The 26004-nt window shown below is 37.4% G+C and overlaps 2 protein-coding genes across 5 annotated transcripts in view; one reads left to right on the plus strand and one right to left on the minus strand.

Moving 5' to 3' along the window:
* IFT74 (intraflagellar transport 74) overlaps positions 1-26004 on the plus strand; it is a 61824-nt gene that overhangs the window by 4475 nt on the left and 31345 nt on the right. For all 4 annotated transcript variants that reach the window (XM_034774019.1, XM_034774022.1, XM_034774020.1 and 1 more), the window contains exons 4-11: positions 3631-3679; positions 4422-4520; positions 4713-4773; positions 9206-9265; positions 10699-10760; positions 22450-22588; positions 23502-23564; positions 25352-25495. In XM_034774019.1, the coding sequence (XP_034629910.1) occupies positions 3631-3679; positions 4422-4520; positions 4713-4773; positions 9206-9265; positions 10699-10760; positions 22450-22588; positions 23502-23564; positions 25352-25495 (677 nt within the window). The remainder of the gene's footprint in view (positions 1-3630; positions 3680-4421; positions 4521-4712; positions 4774-9205; positions 9266-10698; positions 10761-22449; positions 22589-23501; positions 23565-25351; positions 25496-26004) is intronic.
* Positions 12491-21615, minus strand: LRRC19 (leucine rich repeat containing 19). Its single transcript, XM_034774023.1, has 5 exons — positions 21512-21615; positions 18195-18287; positions 15887-16391; positions 15407-15622; positions 12491-13981 (listed from the first exon to the last, which is right to left on the minus strand). The coding sequence occupies exons 2-5, from the start codon at positions 18276-18278 to the stop codon at positions 13653-13655; spliced, it is 1134 nt and encodes a 377-aa protein (XP_034629914.1). The 5' UTR covers positions 18279-18287; positions 21512-21615; the 3' UTR covers positions 12491-13652.

The raw sequence follows: 26004 nt of genomic DNA on the forward strand, positions 1-26004 counted from the left end.
ACAAATTTTGGCCCTCAGGGTACAGGATAAATGGCATATAGTAATTATGGCCCTGGACTGAGGACTTAGAAAATATATTGTATCTTGAGTTTGATTATATTTCCTTATTTACAACCGGAGAAAGATTTAGTTGATAAAGATCCTAACACCTTTAACTCCAAAGAAAAAATTCTGATTGCAAAGTCAAAAGTTTCTTATCTGTGTATAAGTAGATTTTACAAGGTCAGAGAAAATACGTATCTTTAAAACAATCTTTAAGATCTCTTTTATACCTTCAGGTTATTCTTATGACTCTTTATGAATCATAACAATAAGAGTTCCCCAAATTTGTGAAGCGTCATAATAAGGGACACAGGGTAACAATTTAAATGGGAATTCTAAAGCATTTCAAAACATACAGAAGTGAGTCAATATTTGTGTAAGACTAACGCAAATTCATTAAATGATTTGGCATCTTCAATGTTTTCTGTTAGTTTTAACATTCTAAAATTTCAGGATTTCATATTATTCTCTATAGTTTCCAGATTGTTATGTATAAAAAAGAACTCCAGTAAGAGACTTTATACTTTCACCCTGATCTTAATGTTAATTTTATTCTCCAGTTATTTTGTAGACTGTTCTACATTATTTACCCTCTTTTCTGATTTTAGAATGCACTAAATCACCACTAGCCTCAAATAAGTCACATTTTGACTCGAGGACATGGATCACAGAAAGTGTGGAAGTTAGTGAGGTATCTGAAATCTTTTTCAAGGAAGAGTAATAGGGAGATTTTTTTCATCTCCGCTGAACAAATTGTGATGTAAGGACTTACAGCTAATAGGGATTAGGGAGGGAAGAAGCAGATTAATGAGTCCATCCTTCTACTTTGCTTTGCTTTGCTTTTAGAAATCTCAGAGATAGCAGACTTCTCTATGCCTGAACACTGCTTACAGTATTCACATCTCTAGGGCAACATTTGAAAAAATTAATATTAAAGAAGAAGGCATAGATTGAGTCTCCTTCCAGAACTGCAGAACAATATTTAAATACTTTACTTACAACAAATGTGTATACAGTTGTAATCACATTGATCTCACCCACAATTGGACTATGGTTTGATATAAGAAATACAGCTCCAGGGTGAGGGGATTTTAGATGTCCTCCTTCGAGGTAGTGGGTTACAACTAGAACTGTTGCTTTTAATTCCAGAGTGTTCAGTTTAGGTCCCAAAATTCCTATCACGACTGTCCTCTCACAGACTCCGATTTAGCTATGCCCACTAAGCATTGGGACCAGTTGAGGGACAAGATGGGGATGAATAGGAACTATTTGCAACTCATCATACCTAAGGCTGGTTCTATACCAGCCCAGACCCCAGCATTGTTTAGAGGTCCTTTATACTATGTTGTGTGGCTATTGCTTCAAGGAGGTTGGCACATCAACCAATGATTTTGTGACGGGTTAGATCACAGAAACCCCCTTGGGAGCTGCCACCAGATGTGCAAAGACTACCCCTGCTTCTGTTTTCCCTGCCAGCTCAGGACTCCAGCACCCTGTCTTGCTGAGCCAGATACTCCCGTCTGGCTCCAACACAGACCCGGGGTCTGAATCACTTGTCCCAAAGCTGCAAGTTTACCTGAAAACAGCTCACAGTAGTGTGCTTGTCTTTAGCACTCAGATGCCCAACTCCCAATGGGGTCTAAACCCAGATAAATCCGTTTTACCCTGCATAAAGCTTATGCAGGGCAAACTCATAAATTGTTCGCCCTCTATAACACTGATAGAGAGATATGCACAGTTGTTTGCTCCCCCAGGTATTAATACATACTCTGAGTAAATTACTAAATAAAAAGTGATTTTATTAAATACAGACAGTAGGATTTAAGTGGTTCAAAGTAGTAACAGACAGAACAAAGTAAGTCACCAAGCAAAATAAAATAAAATGCGCAAATCTATGCCTAATCAAACTGAATACAGATAATCTCACCCTCAGAGATGCTTCAGTAAGTTTTTCTCAGACTGGACACCTTCCAGGCCTGGGCACAATTCTTTCCCCTGGTACAGCTCTTGTTGCAGCTCAGGTGGTAGCTAGGGGATTCTTCATGATGGCTCCTCTCTCCCCTTTGTTCTCTTCCACCCCTTTATATATCTTTTGCATAAGGCGGGAACCCTTTGTCCCTCTGGGTTTCCACCCCCCCTCACTGGAAAAGCACTAGGTTAAAGATGGATTCCAGTTCAGGTGACATGATCACATGTCACCGCAAGACTTCATTACTCACTTGCCAGCACACACATATACAGGAAGACTCACAGGTAAATACAGCCATCTGCAGACAATGGGAGTCATCAAGATTCCAAACCATCATTAATGGTCCACACTTTACACAATTACAATAGGCCCTCAGAGTTACATTTTATATTTCTAGTTTTAGATACAAGAGTGGTACATTTATACAAATCAGACGATCATACTCAGTAGATTATAAGCTTTGTAATGATACCTTACAAGAGACCTTTTGCATGAAGCATATCCCAGTTACGTTACATTCACTTATTACCGTATTTTCTCTAAAACTATCTCAGTTACATTATATTGAATTATCAAGTTTTTATAAAACCATATAAACTGCACAACGTCACAGATTTCTGGGGCACAGCAGTGCTCTGACTATGTTACCAAAATATCCCCTATGTTGTAGGTGGCTTAGAGTTGGTGAAAGCCCCATTGGCTGGATCAGCTGTCTTTACAGTCCATTTGCTGTTGGAATGGCACAAGGGGCCATATTGTAGAAGAGAATCTATCCTAGAATCACCACTGAGCAGGTGAAAAAGAAAGGGCAGGTAAATAGCAGCTAGACTTACAGTAAACGATTACCCAGAGAGAGCCCGCTGATTCATATGTCACCTCTTTATGCTGTGCGGAGAATCTGTTTCTTTATGTGCTGTGATGTTTAGCCTGTAGAACTGGGAGAGAGCATGTGATGCACCTCAAGGTGATTTCAGCTTTATACAAAGAGTGAAAAGAGATACAGCTCAGGGCAGGGAGAACCTGTGTTTTTAAAGGACTCATTCAGCCTGATGGCATGGCTGGGCCGGTACAAACTACAAGAAAAGTCAGTCAGAGCTTGGGAGGCCGGAGCAGCATAGAGGAACCAAATCTAAAGGATAGAGGAGACCAGAACAGCATTGGAGCTGAATGTGAAATTCTAAGCTTAGCTGAGGTGGAGAGTGTAAGAAATCAAAGTGGGGTTGAAACTCTATCCCTGAATTAAGTGTTCCTATGATGCTTTTTAACTTGTATGTCTTTATTTTTAATATGTGCTTGTTTTTTTGTAGAGAACACACATATTAGGGCAAGTTATAGCAAGTTTTCCTTAAATCCTCCATATTTTTTTAGGATGAAGTCATCCTCATGCAAGGTTCATCTCAGAAATTTTCAGTTGCTTAAGTAATCTAAATCCTCACCAAAGCCTAACATGCATCTCTGATTTCATCTAGTATTGATTGAATAAAGGCTGTATGAGGACATTCTGAAGGGGCTGGTTCTCTGTTTGGAGTATAACTTCAATTCGTCCTTTGTGAACTTAATTTGTGTCTCATTAAAACTCATTCTTTTCTAATAAAATGTTTCTTGTTCTCCTTTGTTAGGTCCGCAGAGACAGATTATGGATAAATCCTATTATCTTGGACTGCTTAGGTATGTTAGTGACAACACTTTCAAGCTGTAGCATAGTTGATGTCTTCTCCCTCCCTCTACCCATATCAAGGAATAAAATACAGCAGCATAAATGGATTAGGCTGGCTGTTCACTTATGATGAAATTCTCCCCGTTATAAGGCTTTCCGGGATGAGGAGGGCCTTTGTAGATCCTCTATATTGGGGTACTTTTCACCCTTAATTCCAAGAATAAATTTGTTAAATTAACATAATTTTTCATTATTGCCCTAAGTATCTTATAAAACACTTTGTCATGTTCAGTCAAATTTCTGTGTTGGATGGGCACTCCTAAATCATATCCTCTTACATAGAGAGAGTACCCATGTTGTGAAACTGTTGTGGGATAGGGTGACCAGATGTCCCAATTTTATAGGGACAGTCCCAATTTTTGGGTATTTTTCTTATATAGGCTCTTATTACCCCCTACCCCCGTCCCAATTTTTCACATTTGCTGTCTGGTCACCCTATGTGGGATTGTTCTACTGGAACAACTGAACAATTCTATTTTACAGTTACACCAAAGGGGAGAAAATACTCTTAATTTAAATAAAATGAACTTTTTATGCTATCCTTGTGCTTTATAACGGTTTAAGAGTTTATCGAAGATAGAACCCCCTTTTTTATTTCTTTAGCTGATCCTAGTATAGTATTAGTTTTATCCTACAGTATTTTAGTTGTACATTTTAAACATACAAGTAACTTTTTGTATTTCTTTTCTATAGAAGCAAAATAAGTGAACTCACAACAGAAATAAATAAGCTTCAGAAAGAAATAGAAATGTATAACCAGGAGAATTCTGTCTATCTGTCATATGAAAAGAGGTGAGTCATTTTGCAGTTAATGCAACATTAGCATAGCCAAATGCCTTGTCAGGACCTTGTCTTTTGTTATATCAGACTTGAATATCTATACTGTGCAACCTACAGAACTATAAAAATGGATACTTGTTCTGATTTGGTTTTGTTGTATAAAACACTTAATCTCATAAACTTGAATTTTTGTTCTTTATCTAGGGCAGAGACTTTAGCTGGTGAAATCAAAGAATTTCAAGGTCAACTAGCGGACTACAATATGGTATGCTGTTTCACACTGGATTTCCCCCCCCCCATTGCTTTTGCATGGTGAACATACTGGTTTTAACCTTCAGTATTTTTTTTTGTATGACATTTCTCCATTAGAAAGATTTACTGCTTTAATTCACTTATTAAAAAGGAAACAAATGCTTGCCTAGTTTCTCATAAGGATATTTACGCCCACACCTACATTTTAGTGTTTTTATGGTTAGACGCAACTTCCTCTTATAATATCAGGATTTGATGGTTATTACAGTATGTCATTGGAAAAAATCATTTCCCTTCTCTTTTCAAGGAAGTTTCTGATTACTTGATCAATGACCTCAATGATAATTTGGGAGTTGTTAATATATCATCATAAGTACAGCCATACTGAATCAGACCAATTATCCATCTAGCCCAGTATCCTGTCTTCAGACAGTGGCCAGTGCCAGATGCTTCAGAAGGAATTAGCAGAACAGGGCAATTTTGAGTGATCCGTTCCCTGTCATCTAGTCCCAGCTTCTGGCATTTGGAGATTTATGGACACCTGGAACATGGGGTTCTTTCCATCACTATCTTGGCTAATAGCCATTGATGGACCTATCCTCCATTATCTATTCTTTTTGAACCCAGAAGTCTTCACAATATCTCCTGGCAACAAGTTTCACAGGTCGACTGTGTTGTTTGAAGAAATACTTCCTTTTGTTGGTTTTAAACCTGCTGCCTATTAATTGTATCGGGTGACCCCTAGTTCTTGTGTAATGTGAAGGGGTAAATAACACTTCCCTATTCACTTTCTCCACACTATTCATGATTTTATAGATCTCTCTCATATCTCCCCCTTAGTCATCTCTTTTCTAAGTTTAATAGTCCCAGTCTTTTTAATTTCTCCTCATATGGAAGCTGTTCTATACCTCTCATCATTTTTGTTGAACTTCTGTGTCCTTTTCAAATTTTAATATCTTTTTTTATGAGATGGAGTGACCAGAACTACACACAATATTTAATGTGCAGGAGTACCATGGATTTATATAATGTCATTATGATATTTTCTGTTTTATTATCTATCCCTTTCCTAATGGTTCCTAACATTCTGTTAGCTTTTTTTGACTGCTGCTTCACATTAAGCACATTTTTTCAGAGAACTGTTCATGATGACCCAAGATCTCTTTCCTGAGCGGTAACAGCTACTTTAGATCCCCTAATTTTGTATGTATAGTTGGGATTATGTTTTCCAATGTCCATTACTTTGCATTTATCAACATTGAATTTGATCTGCCATTTTGTTGCCCAGTCATTCAGTTTTGTAAGATCCCTTTGTAAATCTTCACAGTCTGATTTGGATTTTACTATCTTGAGTAATTTTGTATCGTCTGTATATTATGCCATCTCATTGTTCACCCCCTTCTCCAGATTATTTATGAATATGTTGAACAGCACTGGTCCTGATACAGATCATTAGGGGACCCCGCTGTTTACCTCTTTCCATTGTGATAACTAACCATTTATTTGACCCGTTGTTTCCTGACTTTTAATTAGTTACTGATCCACAAGTAGACCTTTCTTATCCTATGCTTGCTTATTTTGCTTAAGAGCCTTTGGTGAGGAACCTCGTTAAAGACTTTCGGAAAGTCCTATTACACCCTTGTCCACATTCTTGTTGACACCCTTAAGAGTTCTATTAGATTTGTGAGACATGATTTCCCTTTCCAAAAGCCATGTTGGTTCTTCCCCAACATATCATGCTTCTTTTTCGTCTGAGAATTCTGAACTTTCATGTAGTTTCAACCAATTTGCCTGGTGCTGCAGTTAGGTTTACTGGCCTGTAATTGTCAGGATCACCTCTGGAGCCTTTTTAAAAAATTGGCATTACGTTAGCTATTCTCCAGTCATCTGATTCAGAGACTGATTTAAGTGATAGGTTACATACCACAGTTAGTAGTTCTACAGTTATATATTTGAGTTCCTTAGGAATTCTTGGATGAATTCCATCTGAGTCTGGTGACTTATTACTGTTTAATTTATCAGTTTGTTCCAACACTTTCTCTGTTGACACCTCAGTCTGGGACAGTTCCTCATATTTGTCACTTGAAAGGAATAGCTCAGTTGTGGGACTCTCCCTCACATCCTCTGCAGTGAAGACTGATGCAAAGAATTCATTTACCGTCTCGTCAATGGCTGTGTTTTCCTTGAGAGCTCCTTCAGCACTTCAGTTGTCCAGTGGCCCCACTGGTTGATTGAAGCTTCCTGCTTCTGATGTTTTGTTTTGTTTTTTTAATTGCTGGGGTTTTTTTGTCTTTAGCTAGTGTCTCTTCAAATTCTTTCTTGGCCTGGCTTATACTTTTACACTTGACTTGCCAGAATTTATGCTCCTTTCTATTTTCCTCACTAGGATTCGACTTCCAATTTTTAAATGATGCCTTTTTGCCTCTAAATTCCCCTTTTATTCTGCTGTTTAACCATGGTGGCATTTTTTTGGTCCTCTGACAGTTTTTTTTATTTGGAGTATATATTTAGTTCAAGCCTTTATTATGGTGTTTTTAAATAGTCTCTGCAGTTTGCAGGCATTTCACTCTTGTGACTGTTCCTTTTAATTTCCCTCATTTTTGTTTAGTTCCCTTTTATTAAGTTACATGCTACTGTAGTGCGTTTCTTTGTCTTTTTTGCCCAACAAGGATGTTAAATTTCATTACATTATGGTCATATTACCAAGCAGTTCAGCTATATTCCCCTGTTGCACCAGATCCTGTACACTGCTTAAGACTAAATCACGAATTGCCTCTCCCCTTGTGGGATCCAGGACAAGTTGCTCCAAGAAGCAGTAATTTATGGTGTCTAGAAATTTTCTCTCTGCATCCCTTCCTGAGAGGACATGTACCCAGTGAATATGGGCTAGTTCCCCCACTACCTGTTTTGTCATTCCTATACATTTTGTACCCTGATTTTTAGGGTCCCATAGATTTTCTTCATTCCACCAAGTTCTTGTGATGCCTATTATATTAATAGCCTCATTTAATGCCAGGCACTCTAGTTCACCCATCTTAGTATTTAGACTTCTCACATTTGTATATAAGCACTTGTACATTTTTGTCAATATTCAGTTGCTTGCTTTTATGTGTTATATTTAAATGGGGTCTCTTATGCTTTACTGTTCCTGACTAGCTTCTACCTGTACTTTACCAACTTCTTTTCTATCCTCTTTACTTGGATGGGGAGTTCCCCCTTTAATAAATTCATCCCTAAGGGATGTCTCTACCCAAACTATGTTCCTCTGCATCTGTCAGCTTTCCTCCAGCCGTTATTTAAAAACAAAATGTTAAACCTGTCGAATTTTACATGTCAACGGTCTGGTTCCTTACATCTGATCACCTCTACACTGATACCTCCACTACTAAATGTTACAGTGTTATCTCTTTCAGTATCTTTATATATCTACACAAAAAAACAGGAGTACTAACAAATTTATTTGAGCATAAGCGTTCATTGGCTACAGCCTACTTCATTGGATGCATCTTATGCTCAAATAAATTTGTTAGTCTCTTAGGTGCCTCAAGTACTCCTGTTCTTTTTGCGGATATAGACTAACACGGCTGCTACTCTGAAACCTTTATATATCTAGACATTTTTAGCGATAGTCTACAACTTTATTGTACATGTACATCACAATATTGTGACTTTAAAAGGATTCTGTCAAGTTACCTAGACCTGAAATGTTAGTTACTTTAAAATCATTCCAATGTGATGTAGAATGCCTTCTATGTTCTAAGACTGCAGTCCTTTAAAGCTGATCTGTGTGGGCAAAGAGGATGTGTTTTGAGGAATTTTATACTGTTTAAGGCTCCAGTTTACTGTTTTAAAAAATCCCAAAGAATAACCTATGGTTGCATAGAATCAGTGTTTTCTATTGGTTGTGCAGTAGTAGTTGTCTAACTAACAGGCACTATTTTGAAGTGTGTTCATAGCCATAGTTACGTTTTTAAGAGATCTAAGCTAATTGGACAGATACATTTTGTTTCAAATTTGAAGTAGAGTTGAAAATTAGCCTTTCTTTCTCTATGTCCATAGGAAAGGACAAAATCAGTAGAGAGAAAAAATATTTTGAGGCTTGTAAGAAGGAGAGGGAAACCAAGGAGAGTATTTAAAAAAAAAGAAAATGTACTGATATTATAAGTTATCAACTTTGCTTTGGATGTGAGAAATCAATACTGCTTCTGTAATATTAATGTTATTGTGTACAGTTATACAGAACTTGTAAGAATTATGAAATATGAAGCTTACATGTAGTATATTAAAATTTCTAATTTCAGATTTTTGTTTGCAATACCATATCAGTCATCTCTTTTGTAACATTTTCAAAGAGTGATTTAAGAGTTTTCTAACTTCTTGTATGTTTCTTAAATGTGATTAAAAAGAACAGAGCATTAACTGTTTGAGCTTCTTTCTTGTTTCAGTTAGTGGATAAACTTAACACCAATACAGATATGGAAGAAGTGATGAGCGATTATAATATGGTAAGAGTTTGAGGATTTGCCATGTTAATATAGCATTTACGATAAATATATATATATACATTACAACTTCAGTACTTCAAATGTTTATGCATATGCATGGTTTTGTTTCCCTAAACAGTCTAATGACTGTAATGGGATTATTCAGGTGAGTAATACTAGGCAAATATGTAAGAGTTTGCAGGGTTGAGACCCACATCACTTCAGTGGAGCTGCCTGTGTGTGTTGTGTTAAGCACACGTGTACGTGTTTGGAGGACTGAGGCCTTAGTTATAGGATTGTGACAGCACAAAACTCTCTTTTGTCTCAAAGTTTAACAAACACTTTATAATTGTTTTCCAGAAACAGGATTGATAGTTTTAAAAAAATTAAATAGATGAAAAGTTTCTGTTATAAAAAACTCATTGAGATACTTCTTATATGTTTTCAGTGAATCCAGTTCTTTTTCTTGCTTCCCAAGGAAGTCCGTGTCTAAAATTTAGATCTTGAATATACCCTGAAAACACTGCATGGGATGTTAAATGTAGTATCCTGGCATCCCAGATTAATTGTGTTAAAATACTATGGTTGACATCCTAAATCAACATCTGTAGAGCTACAGTTATTGAAAGACTGACTAAACCTTTTCATCCAGCTATTTTGACCCAAATGCTGGGGTATCTGTGTTGGTCAGTGACACAGTTACTCTTAAAATCATCCTCAAAGCCCATGATATTTCTTTATTTAAGATAAGAGTGGTATGTCTCCCAACCCAATGTACCAATATTTATATATATCACACATTATTTGGGTGGAAGGCGCAGAAAACTAATCAGCTGAGAGGCTGACCACATTCACCAGTCTTCCTTGTAAAATTCCCCAGGCTCTTGAGTTTTTCTTCACTCTCCTCCACGCTCTGCCCTTCAAGTGACTCCAAAGCAATAGTGCATTAATGGGCCTATGGTGTGTTCAAAGCAAATACATATCAGCTGTGTTTTCCCTTGAAGTTCTTTCTTAATTTCATAAGTTTGCTGGAGGGTGCCTCTAGGCACCAAGACTGCACCAGTGCTCACTGTGTTCATAGTCAGAAGGAACTTTTCTTTGAAAAGAGGCTTCCAGCAGCCTGAGAAGCCAGTGAAGCTATTTTTACCCCAAGTGATCCAACCTGATTATTAATAAAAACACTGATAGGCAGTTTCTGTGATTACAGCTCCCATTCAAATGCAGGCTTCCAATGGGAATTACAGTTACAGAATCCATCTCTGCAGCATCAGATAGGTCTTTGGGTAGGAAGCCACTGCTATTCCTTCCCGTCTCCATTCTGGTCTTCCATTCCTCTCGTTCATTCAAATGTGTGTATAACCTTGGATGAATGGATAGTGTTTATATTTTCATTAGTGGCAAGTATCTTTTCATGCAAAAAACTGTTACTGATTATTGATTTCTTTTTTTAACAGCTAAAAACTCAAAATGACCGGGAAGCTCAGAGTATTGATATAATTTTTACAGAGAGACAAGCGTAAGTACCACAAATATCAGAAAACTGAATTTTAGCATAAAGTAGCTTATTAAAAGGGGTAAGACTGAAGAAGTGATGTGATTGATCAGGGGATTTTTAACTCAGAAAAATATTGCCTGAGAGTTGAATGTATGCTCTACAAGCGTTACTGAATAAAGTTTGTAAGAAATAAAACTTCAGTCATTCAGTCAACTTTTTAAAGTATAGCATAGTCTTAAAGTACATTTTAAATATTGTTTCAATGCATTTTAATAAAGAAGTTGATTTTTAATTAGATGAAACACATAAGAACATAAGAAAGGCCGTACCGGGTCAGACCAAAGGTCCATCTAGACCAGTATCATGTCTACCGACTGTGGCCAATGCCAGGTGCCCCAGAGGGAGTGAACCTAACAGGCAATGATCAAGTGATCTCTCTCCTGCCATACATCTCCATCCTCTGTCAGACGGAGGCTAGGGACACCATTCCTTACCCGTCCTGGCTAATAGCCATTAATGGACTTAACCACCATGAATTTATCCAGTTCTCTTTTAAACTATGTTATAGTCCTAGCCTTCACACCCTTCTCAGGTAAGGAGTTCCACAAGTTGACTGCGCTGCGTGAAGAAGAACTTCCTTTTATTTGTTTTAAACCTGCTGCCTATTAATTTCATTTGATGACCCCTAGTTCTTGTATTATGGGAATAAGTAAATAACTTTTTCTTATCCACTTTCTCCACATCACTCATGATTTTTATATACCTCTATCATATCCCCCCTTAGTCTCCTCTTTTCCAAGCTGAAGAGTCCTAGCCTCTTTAATCTCTCCTCATATGGGACCCATTCCAAACCCTTAATCATTTTAGTTGCCCTTTTCTGAACCTTTTCTAGTGCCAGTATATCTTTTTTGAGATGAGGAGACCACATCTGTACGCCGTATTCGAGATGAGGGCGTACCATCGATTTATATAAGGGCAATAATATATTCTCAGTCTTATTCTCTATCGCCTTTTTAATGATTCCTAACATCCTGTTTGCTTTTTTGACCGCCTCTGCACACTGCGTGGACATTTTCAGAGAACTATCCACTATGACTCCAAGATCTTTTTCCTGACTTGTAGCTAAATTAGCCCCCATCATATTGTATGTATAGTTGGGGTTATTTTTTCCAATGTGCATTACTTTACATTTATCCACATTAAATTTCATGTGCCATTTTGTTGCCCAATCACTTAGTTTTGTGAGATCTTTTTGATCTTCACAGTCTGCTTTGGACTTAACTATCTTTAGCAGTTTAGTATCATCTGCAAACTTTGCCACCTCACTGTTTACCCCTTTCTCCAGATCATTTATGAATAAGTTGAATAGGATCGGTCCGAGGACTGACCTTTGGGGAACATCACTAGTTACCCCTCTCCATTCTGAGAATTTACCATTTATTCCTACCCTTTGTTCCCTGTCTTTTAACCAGTTCTCAATCCATGAAAGGACCTTCCCTTTTATCCCATGGCAGCTTAATTTACATAAGAGCCTTTGGTGAGGGACCTTGTCAAAGGCTTTCTGGAAATCTAAATACACTATGTCCACTGGATCCCCCTTGTCCACATGTTTGTTGACCCCTTCAAAAAATTCTAATAGATTAGTAAGACACGATTTCCCTTTACAGAAACCATGTTGACTATTGCTCAACAGTTTGTTTTTCTATGTGTCTGACAATTTTATTCTTAACTATTGTTTCGACTAATTTGCCCGGTACAGACGTTAGACTTACCAGTCTGTAATTGCCGGGATCACCTCTAGAGCCCTTTTTAAATATTGGCGTTTATTCCAGTGGGTCTATTTGAGGATAGATTTGGGCCATTAATGTTTCAAATCTTGTTTTTTATACAATGTAAAGATCTTGTGACTTTAAAAGTTTAATCAAAAATGATGAAAAATGTGGAGCATTTTGCTATCCACTGTATTTTATAAACACTTTTGTGAAATAATGCAAAATACATTTTTCTTCTAATATTAAAAACAAATGTCTATTTTCTCATTTACCATAAATTATTCCTTAAATAAAATGTTTTCCTATATCTCAACAACATATTTGAAAATCTTGAAGAGATTCATCTACCTGCAATTTAAAAATTACCTGTCTCAGTGTTTTCTTTAAGTTATTAAAAATATGTACTGCATTGGCAGTTTTCAAATATTCATAACATGTTAACAAAAAAGACATCAGGCAACAGTGGCAGAAGATAAAAAGGTGGCTGGTATATAATAATGATAGTTTGTCCTTGGATGCATTTAAGTGGTGGAGGTGAGACAGCATTTTTATTTTGCTTACTCAAACAAATACTTTTTGTTTATGAATAAAGAAAACTGAGTTTGGCTTAGCTGGAAAATCCCAAGTGCTCTAATCAATGTTTTTAGTTTTGCCTAGCGGATAGAGCGTTGAATTGAGACTCAGGAGACCTAGGTTCAATTCCCACTTCTGCCAGTGGCCTCCTGGGTGACATTGGCATGTCACTTCCCCACTCTGTTCCTCAGTTCCTGGCTGTAAAACAGAGGTAACGATGCTACCTTTGTAAAGTGTTTTGAGATCTACTGATGAAAATACTATATAAGAAGTAGGTGTTATTTCCCCCCATTATAATCAAACAGTGAGATTTTAGTGTCAGACATATGGAGTATATGCTTATGTTTTTTGAAATATTTGTTACTGTGGTAATACATGCACATCACCAGATTTCTTACTTCTACAGTTAATACAACATGTGCCACACATTTGTCCAAAAGAGAGAGATTGAGGGCTTTGAGTTCTATCTGTGATATATACTAGAAATATTTATATACAAGATTTTGAATGGATTGATCCTATATAATCAGCTATTGAAAAGCCAAATTATCATCCATTATATAAGAATTTAGACCTCTTCAGTTAATCCAGGGTCGTCTATATATTTGTCCTCAATAAATCCATCCTCGTCAAGTACAAATGTATGAGTTTGTTCAAATACTACAATGGAATCTTGCTCATTGGTATTTGATATTGATGGAGAAGTGCTCAGATCAGTTGTGAACTCCTTATCAAACATTTCTGGTTCATATTCTTTCAGACGACGGTGATTGTAGCTGATCAAGTAGAGGTACCACAGTGGGAATTTTATGGCAATAAAAATCAGTAGTGAAGAGCTTAGGACAAACACCAGAACACCAAGCAGAAAGACCCAACTTTTGCCAAGAGGTGGAGAACCTTAAGGAATACAAAAGAAAGTAAAATCACATTAAATTAAATATCTTAAACCAAAATAACCAGCTCCTTGCATAATACCCAAAAAACCTGATATTAATTGCTTCATGGCCCAATAAGGGATTAATGGAAACAAAGTGATAGAGAGAAGAATTCTTGAGACTCTTTGTACAACATTAATAGAATACTAATGTTTGGGCAACCAATATCTCTGCACGGAGAACAAATTTTTTACGTGCGGGTACCTAAGTCCATATTTTCACCCTCTAGATACTCAGAATGTGCTGTGTGGCCAAGTTTAAATAAGTAACTTCTTTTCATGGCTGAAGGTCTGTTGAAATGTTCTGGGCACATTCCTCGAATCATTATTCAGCTTTTAAGTGAACTTTAGATTCATCCCTGGAATAGGACAATAGAACGTATAATTGACTTTCATTTTCATTTTCAAGCTTCAAGCTGACATGATTGCCCTCTAGAACATCTACATCCAGATAGTCACTTTTTAATTTTCTTTCATTTTGCACCTCTCCAGATATATTTCCTTTATTATGAAAATCCCAACAGATCATAGCTGCCAAGAATCTTTATTTGGAAATCTACCCTGTGTGTTCACAGTGCTGGCTAGTGTCCAGGGAATTATGGCAGCTGCTGCATCCTAAGGGATTTTGTGGCTGTGCTGGCCTCCTAGGTATAAAACAATCCAGAGATTGCCATCCCTTTCTCCCACTTCAGTCACTCATCGGTCCTATTGGTCTCTTTGTGCAGAGGAGAGAGAGTCTCAGGAGCAGGAAGTGGAGTTGCTACTCTGAGTGGGAAAAGGCAGGGGACCAGAATCATTTGGCTGGAGGATGAAATAGAGAATAAATTGTGGGTCAAAAGGGAGAGAAAGGGTATCAAGTTGGGGGGTGGAGGTGGTTCAAAATGGGACACCAGTGGTGGAGAAAGTGGTGTAAGTGCTCCTTCGTGTTTCCAATAGGGGTAGTGTGGGAACAGTCATGGTGCCCTCCCACTGAATACACCAGAGGTTAGGGATAAGGATATGGGTAAGTAAACCAAGAAGAAAACTAAAAATAGGAAGGAGCCTATTTCAGGCATAGAAGATTGTGGGCGGTTTAACTGGGTGGCTTGATTGTAGTTCATTTAAAATACAAACACTTGGATCGTTATTTGAACCTCAAATCTGCTTCTCACATCATTAGTTTATAGATATTATTTTACAATATTCCATAATGGAGTTCTAATTCAGGTCAATTTTGAGCTCCTGATAAAGTTAAACATAACATAAATTCCACATAATGTGAACTCAATATTTCTGTGCCTAGGAGCACAGCAATCCCCATATCCATAACTTATTTGGAGAAATGTCCCATAGCACTAGTATTGGACAGTGCTATTATGAAGTATTAAAATAAAACATCAATACATCACCTGGATATGATGCATTGCTCCTAATATTGTTGTTTGAAGAATTGAGAGAGGATGTTAAAATGGAAATGATTTTAGGACTGATGGCAGATGTGGAAGGTGTAGTGATTGCTATAGAACCTCTTCTTGAGTCACAATCAGATTTTTGGATAGGTGCTGTCTTGATAGACGATTTGTTCCAGACCTCTGGATATGCACACAGAGTATCATTTTCATGTTCTGAAAGTATGAATAATAAAAAGGTAATGAAAGATTATATTTATAGGGTCTGTGCTGCAGTGTAAGTGAGATATTGTGATATATAAGTGAGGTTCATTATTAATTAACAGTATTAAATCATATTTTATACATGAGGGCAAGCTGGATGAGGCGCAACCAGGTAAGACCAAGATAATGCTGGTTGATTGGAGAGAAACAAACACTGCAGAGGGATTACGTTTGTAAATATTGTAATGTCCTGAATGCTGCTGTTGTCAAACTTACCCATTGTCACATTTGAGGTATTCAACCATTTCTGTAAACTGAGCAGGCCACAGGAACAATTCCATGGATTTCCATTTAAGGTAATCCATTTAAATGATGCTTTTACATCAAAGTTCTTCAACAAATTGTCCTGTAGACTCAAAATCATCAGGTTTTTTAGCGATGCAGTTGTGTCAGAATCCAACTGGGATATTTTGTTATGATTTAGATACAATATGGATAGTTGATTTAGGCCTTTAAATGCAGCCTGTTCAATTGTACTGATATAATTACTACTAATATCTAGAACTGTGAGTTTTGACAGATTGCAGAAGGTATTATTATGTAGCACAGTAATGGCATTTTCATTCAGATAGAGTTCAGTCAAGTTAATAAATAGCTGCAGAACCTTTTTGTCGGTATCGTTTAAAGTAATGTTGTTATTGCTAAGATACAGTTTAGTAACATTTTTACTTAGGGAGGTAGGGATAGAAGAGTAATTCTTTGCAGATTCCTCACAAGTGACCTGTTGAAGGGAGAGAGAAAAACAATATAAACATAGAAAATTACAAATTATTTTCTAGTAGGGAGGGTTGATGGTGAAGGAGAGAGAAACAGTGACAAGCACCTGCAGTGCAAAAAACCCTTGTAACCAAGTGTACCAACTCTTTGAGGTCCAAAAGGAAAGCCGTCCTGGGCCTGTACTATCCTATTCCTGATTTTCTTAAAAATATACTTGTGGGATATACTGAGGTGGTGGAAATCATCTCAAGCCTCGTCTACACTACAGGGAAAAGTCCATCTAAGCTATGCAACTTGAGTTACGTGAATAGCATAACTCAAGTCGATGTAGCTTAGATCTACTTACCGTGGGGTCCACACTACGTGATGTCGATGGGAGATGCTATCCCGTCGGCTCCCCTTACTCTTCTCGATCCGATGGAGTACAGGAGTCGACAGGAGAGCGATCTGCGGTCGATTTAGCGGATCTTCACTAGACCCGCTAAATCGACCGACGATGCATTGATCACCACGCATCAATCCCCCTGTAAGTCTAGACAAGCCCTTAGTGAAGCAGTTTTGGAGTGTGGAATTCCAAGACAGAGAGGTGAAACTCCCCTCTGTGGTGAGGGGGTAAAGCTGGGAATTAATGACCAAGAGCAATTAGGAATGTAATGTGAAGTTTTGGCCAGGCCTGATGGGAAGGGGGCTGAGTATAAAAAGAACTGCCTTCCTACATAACCAGAAGATCCCTGAAGAAAGGTGTAGTGACTGAATGACAGGAAGGGGGCAAGAGTTTGAGAATGAACTCATTTTTTGTTTTCTCTTTATTTTTTGTTCCCTCTGTAAAGATATTTATTTTAATAAGATTTTCAGGTAGACCTTTTGGAGAAGGATTGAGTTCACTAAAGAGTAAATCTTTATTGCAACCAAGACACTAATTTGATTTTCTGGGTTGAAACTAACCTACCTGCAGTCATCTCAGATCGGAGAGCCTACTGTACTGATTTTATTCTGCCTACCAATGAGTACACTGAGACCTGTTTTATTTTTACAAGATGGTGGATTTCTCGTGTGTGTGTGTATGTGTAATTTCCTCTCCCACAGGTTAGTGCAAAAGATAAATAGCAAAGTTAGTTCTAGACATGTAGGCAGTGAGTCACTTCCTTAATGTAAGCAGAGTAATCAATATAACAGCAGTTTAATCACCTGACTGTCCATCATGACACCCAAAATATAAGTACAAGAAGGAGGATGCGATTCAATTAAAATTCTCTTTGGAAAGAGTGAGGTGAAAAATTAAATTCCATTCTCTTATTACTAGTATTGTTTTCAAAAGCTGTGGGGCTGAACTCCGTCAGCACTCTTGGCTGAGGGTGCCCAGCAGCTTGCAGTTTTTTGAGCTTGCTCCAAAACTGAATGAAGTCAGGGAAAAGACCGTTGACATCAGTGGGTTTTGGATCAAGATCTGAAAACATAAACATATCAAACATGTTTGCAATTCAATAAATTACCAAGTGCAGCCTTGTCATAATGATTTGCATTCGTTTATTGTGCAATTAAAAGAAAGCCATGTTGTTTGTTCCATTTCTACATGCTTGCACCATCAGGTTGTTGAATATATATATCTCTCCCTCCCTCCCTCCAGCTATAGCTTTATGTAGGCTTTGCATATATACACACCATAAGGTATTGAGGTGGTTGTAGATGGGACTATTGTTAAAATACATAATGTCTTTGATCTACAAATTCTCCTGTAATTTCGATGGAACGTCTACAAAAATGAGCAAAAATTAAACAGATTAGTTTATATGGTTATAAAACTTACAGAAAGAGAAGTAATATTACAGTCAGTCTTGACTGGATTGGAAAATAGTGCTCCAATCCAGATCATTAGCCAAGGGATTTTCATGTTCAAAATCTAGAAGAGAAAATATTTTTGCATGTTAGGGCCAAAATGTAAGTTGCTGTATTAGTAGTTTAAAGGCATGCTCCTGGTGAAGATGGTTTTAGTAATGTAAACAGAAGTGTTGATTTATAGTTGAAACAAATGATTCATCATAACTTACTGTGTTTTTGTCTTACGTAAATATTGCCAAGAGCCTAAATAAGACACTAATTGGAGAGAGAGATGTGTTTTAGCCAAAATAACTGCAGCCTTTATTGAACTGAGCCAAATATGAAACCAACCAGGCAGCTTTTGTGCAATCGATCAGTATATGTGGTGACGAGCACAGTCAATGGAACTCATAAGCTGTCTATTATTCGTGTCATAGGATAGCCCCCTATGCACCGACCTATTCATCTATGCTTTGGAGCTAGGTAACCATGGCGCTCAAAATGCTGTGCTGGGGTCTTTGAACAGGGATACACCCTATCTATTGGAAATCATGAGTGCTTTCCTTACAGAGGCTATTCATTTTAAGATTAACCTACCTCAGAAATTGTGCAAATGATACCTGGTCCATCTGCTCCTTTGAATCAGGGTTTATTGGCAAGATAAACCCATCAAGTAATAAAGTAAAAGTGAATGCAAACCATGTAAGCTGTATTAAAGGATACATGCATGCAGCATCTTTGGATTTTCAAGAAAAGCAAAAATCCTGTGAGGCAAAATCACCAGAGATGGAGAAATAGGATTTGGCAGGAAAACCAGAGTTTGGAAAAATTTACTTTATCGCCCCTTAAGGAAGTTGAATCTAGGCTCCTTCAGACATATGCAGTGCAAATTTAGGGACTGTATTCTAAATAGGCACTAGGAGTGATCAGGTTAATTGCAGACCAGTAAACCTTACATCTCTACCTGGCAAACTGATTAAAACAATAATTAAAAATAGAATAATAAAACATCTGGAAGATCATGATATAATGGGGTGTAACCAGCATGGTTTCTGCAAAAGGAAAATGTGTCTCACTAACTATTCACAGTCTTCAAACTTGTTAGTAAAGTTATGGATAAAGGAGAATGATATGAGATAATTTATTTAGACTTTCAAAAGGTCTTTGACATGGTCCCACACAAGAGGCTGATAAAAAACCCTAAGTAATCGTGGGTCAAAAGCTAGCTAGGAGACAGAAAACAAAGAGCAGGATTAAATGGCCAGTATCCATCATGGTTAAAGATTCACAGCAGATCCTCTGTTTAATATATTTATAAATGGGCTGGAAAAGGGGAGTGAGAGGCAAGGTAGCAAAGTCTGCAGATGACATAAAGTTATTTAGGTTAATCAAGACCAAAGATGACTGTATGACTACCTTCAGAGAGACTTAACCAAGCTAGGTGAATGGGCAACACAATTGCACTTGAATTTTAATGTTGGTAAGTGTAAGGTAATGCACGGTGGAGGAGAAAAAGTTAAAAACTCAGACACCTTACAGGGTTCTTCCATGTTAACTGTATAAACCCTGAAAAAGGACCTAGACTCAACTGTGGATGGCTCAGTGAAGACGTCTGGTCAATGTGCAGCTGCGATCAAAAAAGCAAACGAAATATTAGGATGAATAAAGAGACTTTCCAGCATCAAAATTATTTCTTAAAAGCTAGGTCTCAATTCTTCTCAAAGCTAGTTAAAGGAAGCCTTTGCCAATCTCGTACCATGATAGCAGGCCTAGCCATTGGCAAACTTGTTTGCTGGGCACATTGGCTTATAGCTCTTTTCTCAAATAGTACTTATGATCTCTTTTACAGGTGTGGGCTGCTGACCCAACCTAGCTAGTTGCTTGTCTGCCCCCTTAGGAAGATGGGGATTGCTCTAGCCTGTTGTGTATCTCCACTGTTGTTGGAAATGTACATCTGCTAGATTCACTCCACAGGCTCTATAGAAAGGGTTCTCAACCATTTTCTTTCTGAGGCTGCCCCAACATGCTAGAAAAACTCCATGTCCCAACTATGCCACAACTGTTTTTCTGCATATAAAAGCCAGGGCCGGCGTTAGGGGGTAGCAAGCAGGGCAGTTGCCTGGGGCCGCACACAACAGGGAGCCCCCGCAAAGCTAAGTTGCTTAGGCTTCAGCTTCAGCCCCAGGTGGCAGGGCTCGGGGCCCTGGGCTACATCTTGTGCAGCAGGGTTTTGGCTTTCTGCCCTAACGAGTCTAATGTTGGTCATACTTGGTGGATCCCCTAAAACCTGCTCACAACCCTGCAGGAGGCCTTGGACTTCCTGGTTGAGAACCACTGCTGTACAGAAACTTTCAGTTATCATAAGAATATAAGAACGGCATACTAGGTCATACGCAAGGTCCATCTAGCCCAGTATCCTGTCTTCCGACAGTGGTCAATGCCAGGTGCTTCAGAGGGTCTGAACAGAACAAGTAATCATCAGGTGATCCATCCCCTGTCGCCCATCACTGCAGCATACCTGAGATTTGTGGGTTTCTCTGCACACCTAGGGAGGGCAGGCTATTAAAGCAATCCTGACTCAGAAAATTATTGCAATTTGAAAAGGAGAAACAAATCTTTACAAGTTGCTAAATGGTGAAAATTATCAACGTTGTTCAGTACATCTGAATTAAAGGGACACTGTAAACTCAATAAATCCATTTTGTCTAAAAAATTTTCCTTTTATTGTCAGTCAGTTTCTTTTGCAATGAAAAAACCCATATAAGCATCAACGTAAGAGCAGAAAGATAAAGGATTATAAAAAATTCAACATATACTATTTGAAGGATGATCTATTGGAAAATAGATTTTTTTAAAATTAGTCATTTTGCAAAAAACTCAGGCTGGCAGCACATCATTAATATCTTGACATTCTCCTATGATCTGAGCCCATAGGTGCTTTCTTTGAAAATGTTTCATAAATGGCTTTTTAGGATTTTTCATTTCACAGGGATGTGTTCTTTTACACTTCCTATATTAGTTAAAAACAATAAAATATGCAGTTTTCAAGAATAAATTGGGAAGAAATGTAGTTTGTAAAATCAGAAAATCTTTCCTTTCCAAAAGACTACGGTTGTTTTCTAATCTTCTAACAAAGCATAACGCAGTAGCTTGGCTTGTGAAGGTTCATATTGATCGAGGAACCCAAAGCGTCTTTAATGTATGATCTATTTCCAATTTGACAGCCAAATTATATAAACAAAGTATTTTCCCACACACTTAAGATATTAAGTTGGTTTCGTAAAAAAATTCTATAAAGTATCTTACCTTTCTATTTTTTCTGAGAGAGCATATGTATAGTTGTGTGTTTCCTGGGCATTAAAAAGAAGTGATGTGTTGCAACAGCACTTTACTTTGTTTTCAACCTTTGTACTCCGTGAACGGGCAGGTAGCTAAAAATAAAAAAATAAAAGACTAGAACTTCCTTAGTAAAAGATTGACTAGGTTGCGCAATTTCTTATAGTCACTTAGATTTATTTGGATGTACAGCCAATAAGGAAGTCTGGTAATGATATGTTTAGGCCTCATAATTTCTGATCACATAGTAGAAATCAAGTTAAAATATTGCAGGAGTTTACACAAAGGATGAGTTGTGGTCAATTAAAGATACTTCTAAGAGAAGAGGTTTATTTTGTAAGTGGAATCTAGTCACCAGATAAGTAAAACCTTCAGATCTTTACAGATGTGCACATTTTTAAATGAAAATTCATGGTTTGCAAGCCTCATCTTTTTAGTTTGCTAATTTGTATATAATGGTGATGTAATTGAAGCAACTATCTCTAGTAGTATCTTAAATCTGTCACATAATCCCTCTTTATTTAGGGGGAACATTGCCTGGTATGTCAACATTCAAAAAATTACTTTATGATAGGTTTGACCCTAAAGTTGTTTTGTGTTCAAAATTCACATTGATTTCAGTGAGTTAAACTTGTGTAAGGACAGAAGAATCAAGTCCAGTGTTATACAATGTGTATCATATATATTTCAAGCAAAAAATCTATGGTAATGGTGCACTTATTTTATCAGCTGGAATATATTTATTTTATTCTGGGGAAAGAAGTTAGTTGTATATTTTGTGTGTGAAATTAGATTGTTTCAAAGGGTACAAAGCATGGAATGAGCATCTCTTAAATAAATAAATAAAAAGTATAAGTAGTACCTAGTAAAAGTTACAAAAATACTCTTACTTTTCTCTGTTATTACAGCAAAGAAAAGTTAATTCAAGCAGTGGAAGAAGATATTGAGCGTGAAAAACAAGTAGCTGATGACATAATAAAAAATATGTCTCAGGAAAATCAAGCTAAATACATGGAGATGAAGGCTACAAATGAAAAACTGTTGCAGGTGGGTTTTGTCATATTGTTTGTCTAAGATGTATGTGAAATTAGCTCCATGATTTCTACTGTATAGTTTGGAATACTGAAGAATTTAAGATCTGATTAATTTAAAAGGAAACTTTCAGGTAGCATTATCACCAACATTTCAACTTTGTGCTAATCCATGAAAATCAGAAAATGAAATTGACTAGAAACAAAATAATACTTAGGACTTTCCACCTGTAGATATCAATGTGGTGTACAAAGGATAAATCATCCTCTTTCTCCTCCATCATTATTCTCATTTTACAGATGGGGGAAATAAAGGTGTAGAGGTTAAGGCCCTGATCCTGCAAACAGTTAGATGCTTAACTTTAAACACATGAGTAAAATTAAGAACTATTATAAACTAGGCAGGATCCAGACCTAAATGACCTATCCAAGGTCACATTGCAAGTCAGTGATAGAGCTGGGAGCAAAACCCAAGATTTCTAATTCCTTATCCACTACAGTAACTGCCTGACATTCACATAAATGAAAATGACTGCAAAAATTAAACTTAGATTTTTAAAATTCTTTCAGTTTCAGTTATCTAAAGTTTAACAAAAGAGATGAGGATATTTTTAATATATATACTATTTTTTCAACAGACACTTTCCTTTCAAAAAAAAATTGATGAAAGAGGACAATGGTTCATAATTATAGCCAAAATACAAGTAACCATGATATGAATCTTATTCACAAAGACTCCAGTACTGCGAAGTCAGTGAAGCTCTGCCTGGAGCTGTTTAGAGGAAGGGGTCTTAACCTATTCGCATATATACCTAACAAATCAACTAAATGTTCTACAGCATTTGCAAGTATAAAATGTGTAGAATAGGGAATTAAATCCTCCTCCAGTGGTAATTGTTACCTAAACTATTCATGCTTGTTTTCTTTAGGAATTAGATGCTCAACAGCAGGAGTTGGATGGACTAAATATAAAGGAAGACACTCTAGGAGCTGTATGTATGAAGATAAATAACTGATCTATTTATGTTAGTAAATGCAAAAAAAAAAATTCTTACGTCAATAAAGTAATCACAGTATATTTTTGTCTGTAACTCTTTAACGGCTTAATCCTGCACCCACTGAAGATAAGGGCAAAGCTCGCCTCTATTTTAGTGGTGTGGACTCAGCCCATAAATTTGTATAATTTTATTTTTATCAGATAGGGCCAAAACCCCACCAATTACAATTTATAACTTATTTTTGCTAGGTGTCAGGTAATCAGATAACTGTATTTCACAGCTAGTATATCATACATGTGAACTATAGCTCAGTGATTACATCATAGATGTAAACTAGCACTTTTGGAAGTATTAAGAAAATCATTCTTTTTTTATGCTAATAGAGTAATTGTTTTTTTGTGTGGATCTAAGCAAATGTCCGGGAGAATAGAATTCCATCAACAAGCAAGATCAGGGCTGTAACACTGTCCTTCTGTGGCCACTTTTCTAGCCTATGTGCTGGAACACCAGATGCAGTCCTTCCAAACCCCAACATAGGGGCTCCTTGTTATTGTACATATGTGTATGAGCCCAAATCAGTGGTCCCCTCCACAGTCACTTATTTTGATCTAGTATCGGTGCTCCACTGAAGGTCATCTTGCATGGTAATTTCTCCCACTCCCATCCTTGCAGAAGCAACATAGTGCTTAAGTAGCATGCAGGGACTTGCTTGTACTCCCTAGCCTGAGCTAAATTTTGCCCCTGGTGAATATATACTGTGCTGTCACTTAAGTGTGTAGTAGGCCTGTGGCTTTCCTCCATGTTTTCCACTGCCTTGGATTTGCTCCTCAGAAAGAAAATAGAACATATTTTACCACTCTAGCATTCAGGATAGCAAACTCATATAGCTATGGTGAAGTTTCCTTTCTAAACTCTATTTTTCAGTTACCCTTAACAGTGTCAGATGTATTCTTTTGTGACATTAGAAATCAGAGAATTACTTTTAATTTTTCTCTGAATATATACATCAGATCACTCACAAACTCTTCTCCCCGGACAGTTGAGAGGTTTGCAATTTCTCCGTACGACTCAGTCTTCTTTAATATGTACGTGAGTGACTTCATCTCCCACTTTGAAAGAACTGGCCTAAATTCCATAGCAGGGGTTGTGCTACACACATACAAACCAATAGGTTTAATCCACTGAAGTTGAAGATTGCCTGCAATGGTATCACAGAGGAACATGCGCCCAAAAGTGTGGATAAGATGTAGTGTATATCCTCAGAAAACAACAGTTACAGTGAAGTAATTTCCTCTTCTCTTACTTTCACAGGTCAGTGGCATAGATATTTTGACAACCCCTTCAAATATTAGATCTTTTGATGTGTGCATGTGCCTTGATATCATAGTGAAAATGTCTTGGCCATGCAAGGCCTTTCTGCCCCTTCCCCCATAAAAGTTCCTTAACAGAGATTATCTTCCAGCAAAGAAGGAGCAGAAATGTACTTGGTAAATTCGGAGCTCCGTTTGGGTAGACCCTCATAGCAAGACATAGCCTAATAAAGCACCCAGATAGCACTGAGATGCTCAGAAACTGTGCTTAAGGGCAAGATCCTAGACAGCCAGATTATATGGGTGGTCCTTTGTACAGACTTCACTGTACAGTTGCCAAATAAACTTGTTTTATTAAATATGTGAACTTTGCTAAATAAAAATACAAGCACTGCAACAATTCCTTACCTACTAGAAATGCGTCTAACCAGTAAGTGTGTGTTTGTGTGTTTGTTTGTTTGTTATATTCAGGAAATAGCACATTCCCAGGTAAAACAAGAGGCAGTGCAGCTGTATGAAAAACTTCATGGGCTCGAGGAACATCGGGATCAAATGATCGCTGAGGACAGGAGTATGGGATCTCCACAGGAAGAAAGAGAGAGATTACTGAAACAGGCAGGAAAACAAAATGATTATTACATCTTTTGTTTACAAGGCTTTTTTAATTCAGTGTTTTTTAAAGAATGAAAATGTTAAAATACTGGGCTGGATTCTCTGCCATGATTCTGGCCCTTTTTGCTCTTTGAGCAACACAAAGGGGCTGGAACCTGGATTAAGAATTATCTGGTGGGGTGGAGCTCTCAGCTAATGTAAAACTGTCAGAGGCAGCTCCTGTTCCAGTCACTTTCACACCAGGTTTTCAGGATGGAAAGAGAGCACTCGGGTGGAAAAATTGGATTCATTTTCTTTAACATCTTTCTAACTCAAGACTAAAAAGTTTGGGAAAGATGAGCTGTCTTATTCATTAAGGACCCGGTCTTGCAGCCTTTTCTGGTGTGAGTAATTCCTACTAACATAAGTAGTCTGATTAATTTAAATGAAACTGTTTGCATGCGTAAGAAGTATTCATGTGAGTAAGTGTTGCAGAGCATTAAAGTTTAAAATTGGGAAAGAAGAGAAGCACG

The sequence above is a fragment of the Trachemys scripta genome, chromosome 6 (genome assembly GCF_013100865.1).
Source record: "Trachemys scripta elegans isolate TJP31775 chromosome 6, CAS_Tse_1.0, whole genome shotgun sequence".
In the NCBI taxonomy this organism is placed as follows: Eukaryota; Metazoa; Chordata; order Testudines; family Emydidae; genus Trachemys; species Trachemys scripta.

Bases quoted from the DNA above. Each gene is read 5' to 3' on its own strand.
- LRRC19 (XM_034774023.1), bottom strand. From the start codon at position 18,278: ATGAAAATCCCTTGGCTAATGATCTGGATTGGAGCACTATTTTCCAAT. The intron at 16,392-18,194 runs GTAAGTTTTATA...TCCCTTCAACAG, and splicing joins GTAATATTACTTCTCTTTCT to GTCACTTGTGAGGAATCTGC. The intron at 15,623-15,886 runs GTAAGTTTGACA...TCATACTTTCAG, and splicing joins TACCTCAAATGTGACAATGG to AACATGAAAATGATACTCTG.